The sequence below is a fragment of the Capsicum annuum genome, chromosome 1 (genome assembly GCF_002878395.1).
Source record: "Capsicum annuum cultivar UCD-10X-F1 chromosome 1, UCD10Xv1.1, whole genome shotgun sequence".
NCBI classification, from domain to species: Eukaryota; Viridiplantae; Streptophyta; class Magnoliopsida; order Solanales; family Solanaceae; genus Capsicum; species Capsicum annuum.
In genome coordinates, this window is record NC_061111.1 from 145,117,356 (window position 1) to 145,126,096 (window position 8,741).

An 8,741-nucleotide genomic window follows, 5' to 3' on the forward strand; every position below is an offset into this window, starting at 1 on the left:
TTCTCCTTCATTTGGCATAACAAACTCAAACGTGTTCAACATTCTCTATCAATTGCAGGTCATTACACCTTGAAGTAATCGGATTGGTATTTGACAAAATTAGGACACAATCTTTCTCCTTCACTGTTATACAAAGAGGATAATCTGTTAAAGAACTTTTACATTTCAAATTCATATACCATTTCAAACTCCGATCGTTGAATATCTTCATTGGAGTATAATTATGCTTCACGAAAAATTTTATTTCAACTGTATCCATAGAAGCATAAACATCAAGAATCTTCGTTAATTCATCAAGAAACGTCTCGAAATTTCAATCCAATTTTAATATCAAATCATCAACAATGAAGTCATTGAAGTTGTGTTCACTAGCCCATTCACCACCATGTTGAATCAAAATTGAGATTTCTTCTTCCATGGCAGAAATAAAATATGAAAAAGTGGAGATAAAATATACTTCAGTTTACAATTATTAACTATATTCGTATTGCAATAATGAATTTTCAAATGGATTATAAAGATAAACATGTTCCCTACAAAAAGGAATTGAAAAGTTTGTGGTTCCACAAATCTCTCCTAGTTTTACACAATGTCATGTTTTATTACTGCAGAGGATATTATGTTTTAATTTTTTTTTAAAAAAGCTATTAAAGTAAATATTATACCTGACATAATTAAAATCACTAAATACGGCCATATATATGTACTTACTTTTATAAAAGTGGCTATTTATGTTTTTTTTTCCTTTAAAGAGAACACCGTCGTTTACTAAAATCGTTATGGCAAGTCCAAACTTGTTACATCGGCAAGTCAATGAGCTTTAAACAAAGCCTTAAGAAAGCCGGATTTTCGTCAAGTTAACTAAAATTGACGTTAAATTGGATCCAATTTCTCTTCATTTTTTCTAAGTTTCTATTTCTATTGATGACACACAACATGAATTAAATTTAATGGCTAAGATTTAATGACCAAAGTACTTCGATTTAGATAATAAATATATTATATAGGCAATTTGCATTAATTGCACATAATATATTTAAATTTAACATGCCTTAAAAATTAAAATGTATTTCCATCCAAATAATTGCTAATAACTTATTATTCCACTAGTTATTAACAAAATTATCACAGGATTTGCCATTGTGCACTGGAATCTTTTATTAATTTTTTATAGTTGAGAGAACAAGACCTTCGATAAAATATTCGTTTTTATTATATAGCCTAAAGCATGAAGGCGAAAAAAATTCAACGAAGTTTGATTGATATTCAATGAAATGCCCGTTAAGGAAGATTCGAGCCAACACGATGCTTCGATAATCACATGGAAAACAAAAAATACTACGTATAATCAATAAAAGGGTCCGTGCTGTCAACTTCAAAAGTACTTTACCTTCTAAACACACGAAAGCTAAGCAATTTCAGCCCAATATATATATATATATATAAATCTGTTGTATGGAATTCATAGAGTGGAAAAACATTCTGTATAACAAAAGGCAAAGTTAGTGACATTACTTATGATTATGGCAAATTCACAGGTGAAGAACATTTTCTTGCTAGCCGGACAGAGCAACATGTCCGGCCTAGGAGGTGTCGTGAAGAACGTATGGGACCGTATCGTTCCGCCGGAGTGTAGCCCTAATCCGGCCATCCTCAAACTTGATGCCAATCTTCAATGGGTGGAGGCAACTGAACCTTTACATGCAGATATTGACGTGAACGTTACTTGTGGGATTGGTCCAGGTATAAGGCGGATTTAAAATGAGTTTAAAAAGTTCCACTGAATTCAAGGCTTTTGGCTCGAAACATAAATACTACACGTGTCTAATTGTCGGGGCATGTTAAATTTGGGCGGGTTGAAAATAATGAACAGGTCAAGATCAACATGCCCTAAATTTGCTTTGGTCAAAATAAATCAAATCACATGTCATAACCAAAAAATATACGTGCCCTCATATCTTTCTATTTCTTTTTGGGAAAGAGAAAAAGAAAAGTAGGCGAAAGCGCGTTAGTTTATTTTTAATTTGTTTTAGCTCAACTTCCTCCAAATTTACATAATTTTCAATATTCTTCATATTTTATTTCAAAGTTGGGTTTTTTCTTAGCCCTACACTACGCTGATGCAATAATTTGATGGGTAACATGCATCATGCTCAACTCGTTGGATCAGCTTAGCAAACAGGTCATAACTCGATTTATTTTAAATATGGTGAATTGAATGGGTTACTAATAAACAGCTCATAGACATACATTTATGCTTGGGTATGTGTTTAAAAACATTAGACTCATTCCGAACACACTAACTATAAATTCGTCAATGCAGGCATGCCCTTCGCAAATTCTTTGTTGAATAAAACTTCGTGCCTTGGGATAGTAAGGCTGGTACCTTGTGCAATGGCAGGGAACAAAATAAGTGAATGGCAAAAGGGGACTTTCCTTTACAATCAACTGGTTAAAAGAGCCAAGGCTGCTACTCTGCAAGAATGTGGAGTAATTAGCGCTATGCTTTGGTATCAAGGGGAGAGTGATACAGTAAGACTGAGTGATGCAAATGTATATAAAGGAAAAATGCAGCAATTTTTCACTGACTTGAGAAGTGATCTTGGGTTACCAGAGCTTTTGATCATACAGGTAAACTTTAATTTGGTTCCCCCTCCGTTCCAATTCGTTTGTCTGGTTTTGACCTTTCTGTTTAATTTGTTCGTTAAATGTAAAGAAATTTTTTGAATATTGTGATTTAGACTAAAGATATGTGGAATGTATCAAAATTTATTTAATCTTGTGGTGTTAAACATATTATGTGAGATGTTTAGAATTTAAAAGTCACAAATAAAGAAAAAAAGACATTCTCTTTGAAACAAACTAATAAGACAAACAAAATGAAGGGAATATCTTATATCTGAAGTTCATTGGCTGGAAAATTGACTTGCTAAAAGAAAGGTAAAAGCACTCCTTATATATATACACACACTTATCCTTACTTGTTTACAATTCTTTTGTTAAAACTTGTGTAGGTGGCGCTAGCCTCAGGGGGAAAGCATTACACAGAGATAGTAAGAGAAGCACAGTTAAATCCTGAGATTGCTAATGTAGTAACTGTTGATGCCAAGGGCTTGCAGTTGCATAAAGACAATTTACACCTTACTGCTTCTTCCCAAGTCTTCCTAGGCCACATGATGGCTGATGCTTTCATGAAGACAATCTCAACCACATCCTCTTCTTGATAGTCAATAGTGAAAGTGTAAACATTCAGGAAGGAAAAATGTCTAATACTCTCTAATATAATCATAAAGTTGTACAAGCTGAAATTATGTTTCATGTTTTATGTTTCAATTGGTCAATCAAAAATAAGAGAAATTAACAATAGTTTTCTCTACTACTTTCAAAATATGAGAAGGGTATGCAACATTTATATTGCAAGTCCAAGAGGGGTGTTGATTTATGATACATTAAAGCACCAATCTCCCTAACTGGCTTGCTGCAAATATTTGAGTTTCGATCGTTGAACTGCGACACATTGCAGCTCAAATTATCTTTATTCAAATAAGGTAGTTGGGTGATGAATCATGACTTATTTATTGACTCAGACTAACTATTTAATGAGCTAAAACTTGATGTCATCACCTATCTGAAATTTTAGGAAAGCCAATTTTGATCCATAAAGTTTTGATTAACCCAACAACAGTATTAATTAATATATGTTTTTATTTTATCAAATAAATTAGGTTAAATGATCTCGAAGGCTTTTATACTTGACTCAGATTGTCACCTAGACCCTTCAACACACAACTTTATCAACTGAACACTTTAATATATTGAATTAAAATAAGTTATCTTAAACCCCTCTGACGATTGACCAAACTTATGTATCATTTATTTTGCTGAATAAGATAAAATGTGTGGTTACACACGCGTTTAAACGAGGGAAGAAAATAATTTAAATTTAGAAAATATTGAAATTAAAAGTAAAAATATAACAATAAAAAGAAAAGAGAAAAAGAATTCCACATCCCCCATCTACTCTATCTTCTTCTTCATATATATATTAGTGATAATTAAAGAAGTGTGAATAGCCATTAATGAATGATGAATCCAGAATGGTAAGCAGAGAAGATGTAGCTAGTTATTTCTTCACATTGAGTTCTTAGAAAGAGAGTATACTGGAGAGTCATCTTTTCCAGAAAAAAGTATTTTGGTATCTCATAAACTGATCTTAAAGGGTGTTGATTAGAAAATTATGATAACTCATTGGTTCATCTCGTATCTCAATATATGATTTGTTTTTAAGTTTACTAGATTGAAAATTTACAATATTTAAAAGGTTATAGACCTAATTTCACATTCAGTAAAGATTTATGATATGTATATTGAATGTACTCAATGTGTATGTATGAGCCTGCCCCACCAATGTATTTTGGAGAGATTTTTCTTGTAAAAAACAAGTAGTATTTGTAACAATAAAAATGATGTGGCGATTTTTACTTGACATGGATATTGATGTGTTAATTTACATCAGCGCATGAGGGATACCCATCATCAGAGCGGTTTAAAATAACTTGTTTTAATAATTTTAAGTGTTCAGCGAACGAAGTCATGGGCAGAATAGTTCATACGACAATCTACGTCAAGGACTTCCCAAGTCCAGTAGCAGATTCAAAAAATTTTTTTAGGGGGTTCGAAAAATAAAAATATAATTGTGTGAAAAGTTAATAAAATATAATTTCAAGGGACGTAATAGTATATAGTCTATACATATAAAATACTTAAACTTATATTTTAAGTTATTTTAAAGGTTTTTTTTGGGCTTATACTTAAACTAATTATATTTTAACTTATTTTAAAGTTTTTTTCTTTTCTATATAGCAGGTGAGGTATGTAGTCTTTTTTTTTTAATAGTTGGAGCTGTCCAACAATCGTATCTCAGGAGGTTCAAAATTAATATATATATATAAATAAATATAGATTTTCTACCTTAGATATACAACGTAATTTTTTGCCGAGAGGGTTTAGGTGAACCCCTCGCCACTACATAGGTCCGCCCCTGCCCAAGTCATTTCGTCAATAAATTAACCAAGATAAGTTTTGGTTTAGTGGAAATAATTTTATGGACCACAATATAATGGATTGATATCAATATGACGACGTTTTGACATTTAAAGAGAGAAAACTCCGTTGTTAACTAAATCGTTAGGTCAGGTCTAAACTTGAATAAACGTCAGCAATTCAATTAGCTTACATAATAAGAAAAAAAGCCTTACGAAAGCTGGCACATCAACTATTTAAATGCAACATGCATTGAAATATACATTCACCTAAATAATTGCTGATAATTTATTACTCCACTAGTTATTAAGTTAGTTTAGTACACAAATTAAATTATTCATATAATATTTGAACTAATTTATCTCATTTGAAATTCCAAGTTAGATGAAATAAAGTTTAATATCTGCGTCTATATCACAATGATCAAGTTATACTGTTAGTTAAATGCAGTATAAATTTATTCAAGTAATCCCGACATTTTGTAATTTTGATAGAGACAAAATTGAGGTTTAAAATCGAGTTGCTAGTGGAAAAAGAATTAAAAAAGAAAAAAATCCAGGGGGGGGGGGGGGGGGGGGGGGGGGGGGGAGGGGGCGTTGCCAACGAATTATGCCTGGATAACAATTTATTTATGTATAACCGAAATAATAAGATTAGAGACAACAAATTATGCCTCGGTAACAATTTAATTATGTATCACGAATAAATACAAGAAGCTAACCAATTTCATCCAATATAAATACAGTATCTGGAAAAGTTGAATGGAATTCAATGAGGGAAAAACATTCATTCAGTCTAATAAATGGCAAAGTCAGTGGCATTGCTTATGATTATGGCTATATGCTATTTGAAAGCTATAGCAAGTTCACAGGTGAACATCTTTTTGCTAGCTGGACAGAGCAACATGTCTGGCCTAGGAGGTGTCGTGATGAACATATGGGATGGTATTGTTCCGCCTGAGTGTAGTCCTAATCCGGCCATCCTCAAACTTGGTGCCAATCTGCAGTGGGTGGAGGCATCTGAACCTTTACATGCAGATATAGACGTGAATGTTACTTGTGGGATTGGTCCAGGTATGAAGAGGCAGATTTAAAACGAGTTTAAGAAGTTCAACTGAACTCAATGTTTTCGGCTTGAATCATAAATACATTAGACTCGTTCTGAACACACTTAACTATAAATTAGAGATTCGTCTATGCAGGTATGCCCTTCGCAAATTCTTTATTGAATAAGACATCGAGTCTTGGGATAGTAGGATTGGTACCTTGTGCGATGGCAGGGAACAGAATAAGCCAATGGCAGAAGGGGACGTTCCTTTACAATCAACTGGTGAAGAGAACCAAGGCTGTTACCCTGCAAGAATTTGGGGTAATTAGAGCTATGCTTTGGTATCAAGGGGAGAGTGATACGGTGAGACCGAGTGATGCAAATACTTATAAAGGAAAAATGCAGCAATTTTTCACTGATTTGAGAAGTGATATTGGGATGCCTGAGCTTTTGATTATCCAGGTAAACTTTAATTTGGCAACTCTTACTGCAGGAGCTGCCTCTTAAGCTGCGGGTTCATCCAAATGCAGTATATTTTCAATGCATAGCAAATATATGTATGTGTGTAAACCACTAGACCTTCAACTATTGGATTTGAACTTAAAAAGTTTTAAGAATAAATTCTCCTTCACAATTTGAGGTCAGTCAGACATCCCTTGCAAAGTTTGTTAATATTAAAATCCCACATAAGTATAAACAACAGAGACATGAATATTTTTGTCCCCGCTTCTTTTTTCGATGGTATTCTCTCCATTTCGATTTTTTTGTTTGATTTTTACTTGACATGGAGTCTAAGAATGTAAATAAGAGTTTTGAATCTTCTAGTCCTACACTAAAGATATGTAGAATGTACCAAAATGTCCTTGTGCCTTAAACGTTTCATGTGAAAGTTAGATTAAAGAGTCTTCAGAAAAGGAAAGAATCATTCTTTCAAAACAGACTAAAAAGGGAAGACAAACAAATTGGAATGCAGGAAGTATATGATATCTGAAGTTCATTGGCCGGATAATTGACTCACTAAACTAAAGGTAAACCACTCCTTGTATATATTTTTATCCTTACTTGTTTACACTTTTTTGGTTCAAACTTGTATAGGTGGCTCTAGCTTCAGGATTGAATTACACAGAGACAGTAAGAGAAGCACAGTTATATCCTGACCTTGCTAATGTAGTAACTGTTGATGCCAAGGGCTTGCAGTTGCATAACGACAATTTACACCTTACTGCTTCTTCCCAAGTCCTCCTAGGCCACATGATGGCTCACGCTTTCCTTCAGAGAATATCAAACACATCCTCACTTATTGGTAGCCAATACTGAGAGAATATTCCAATTACTTCCTCAACTTGTGCAGTCAATGTAAACATTCAAAAAGGAAAAATGTTTAATACTCTGTAATATAATCATAAAGCTGTACAAGCTATCCACTTTTTAATGTTTCAATTGTTCAATTAAATATAAGAGAAACAATAATTTTCTCTACTTTTTTTCATAAAAAGGTATGTAACATTGATATTATAAGTCCATGAGGGGTGTCAATTTTTAATACATAAAAGTGCAACCTCCTTGACTGGCTCTCTGCAACCATTGAATTATGACACATTGCTGCTCAAGTCATCTTGATTCAACTTTAAGATAGTTGGGTCGTGATTTATTATTGACTCGACTAACTATTTAATAAGCTAAAATTTGATGTCATTATCTATTTGACACATTAAGGGAGCCAATTTTGATCCATAAGGTTTTGATTAACCCAAGCCGTCCCAAATATCAGTTGAACGGACAATGGTCCGTTTCTCAAGTGACATTGCCCCACAAAACATTAAGCTAGTTTGTTCATGAAAATATACCGATTTAACACTTTCTAGCTTATCCAAACTTGATCCAACATTGAATTGTACAAGACCAGTCTCCATGTACCTTGTTAGTCTTTGTTTAGTCTGAACTGTTATTTATATTCTGCATCTCTTGGTGGAGCTAATTCTCAGAACTTTCAAACGGCATCTTATTAACACCAAAACACTAACGAGTAACGGGCATTTAGGGCATGAAGCGAACCACACTTGAACACAGGCATCACATATGGAGGGACTCGGAGAAACACTGGTATGTTTTTGGCAATCTGAAACAAAAAGAAAATAACCTAAGTTCTTTTTAACTTGATAAGATAACAGGATTACAAAGTTTAAGATTCTATATGAACAAACTGAGAAAAGCTGTCATCAAAGGAAATATCAACCAAAACAGCCGATAGAGCTCCAGAATTTTTGAGATCTAGGGCGAAGAGTTGTCTAGAGTGATGAAAATTCTCCATGAACATAGAAATTACAAAAGGGATGATGCCTTTAATAATGCAGCATGAATTGTAGTTATGTTCTTCGGAAAAATTAAGACCTTCATCTTAGAAGTCTAGAGCAAGCACATAGCTGACAATGACTCAGGAACTACGTATGAAAGGAGAAGCAAAATGCTACAACAAAAGAATCGTTCAGCTAAAGAGGGGGTCGTTTGGTTGCTGGTTAGAATAGAATTATTCATATATTAAAACTAGGATAATTAATACAATGTTTGGTATAATTTAGTTGCTTTGCACAAAATTCAGGACACCAAAAACGGTGTTTGCTTATCATTTTTACAATCCCATGTGTAATTTA

General features: G+C 33.3%; 2 protein-coding genes across 2 annotated transcripts; both read left to right on the forward strand.

The window, feature by feature from the left end:
- Nucleotides 1-1,455: 1,455 nt before the first annotated feature.
- LOC107839048 (probable carbohydrate esterase At4g34215) lies at nucleotides 1,456-3,366 on the forward strand. The gene is made up of 3 exons (XM_016682392.2): nucleotides 1,456-1,743; nucleotides 2,324-2,631; nucleotides 3,015-3,366. Exons 1-3 carry the CDS (start codon nucleotides 1,518-1,520, stop codon nucleotides 3,222-3,224), a joined length of 744 nt encoding a protein of 247 aa, XP_016537878.2. The 5' UTR covers nucleotides 1,456-1,517; the 3' UTR covers nucleotides 3,225-3,366.
- A 2,354-nt stretch (nucleotides 3,367-5,720) lies between these two features.
- Nucleotides 5,721-7,471, forward strand: LOC107839053 (probable carbohydrate esterase At4g34215). Its single transcript, XM_016682405.2, has 3 exons — nucleotides 5,721-6,116; nucleotides 6,245-6,552; nucleotides 7,186-7,471. Exons 1-3 carry the CDS (start codon nucleotides 5,846-5,848, stop codon nucleotides 7,405-7,407), a joined length of 801 nt encoding a protein of 266 aa, XP_016537891.1. The 5' UTR covers nucleotides 5,721-5,845; the 3' UTR covers nucleotides 7,408-7,471.
- Nucleotides 7,472-8,741: the final 1,270 nt, after the last annotated feature.

What these genes read in the sequence shown, in the direction of transcription:
- LOC107839048 (XM_016682392.2), top strand. Translation starts at nt 1,518, where the DNA reads ATGATTATGGCAAATTCACAGGTGAAGAACATTTTCTTGCTAGCCGGA. An exon ending in TACTTGTGGGATTGGTCCAG is followed by an intron (nt 1,744 to 2,323) that starts GTATAAGGCGGA and finishes TCGTCAATGCAG; the next exon opens with GCATGCCCTTCGCAAATTCT. An exon ending in CAGAGCTTTTGATCATACAG is followed by an intron (nt 2,632 to 3,014) that starts GTAAACTTTAAT and finishes AAACTTGTGTAG; the next exon opens with GTGGCGCTAGCCTCAGGGGG.
- LOC107839053 (XM_016682405.2), top strand. Translation starts at nt 5,846, where the DNA reads ATGGCAAAGTCAGTGGCATTGCTTATGATTATGGCTATATGCTATTTG. An exon ending in TACTTGTGGGATTGGTCCAG is followed by an intron (nt 6,117 to 6,244) that starts GTATGAAGAGGC and finishes TCGTCTATGCAG; the next exon opens with GTATGCCCTTCGCAAATTCT. An exon ending in CTGAGCTTTTGATTATCCAG is followed by an intron (nt 6,553 to 7,185) that starts GTAAACTTTAAT and finishes AAACTTGTATAG; the next exon opens with GTGGCTCTAGCTTCAGGATT.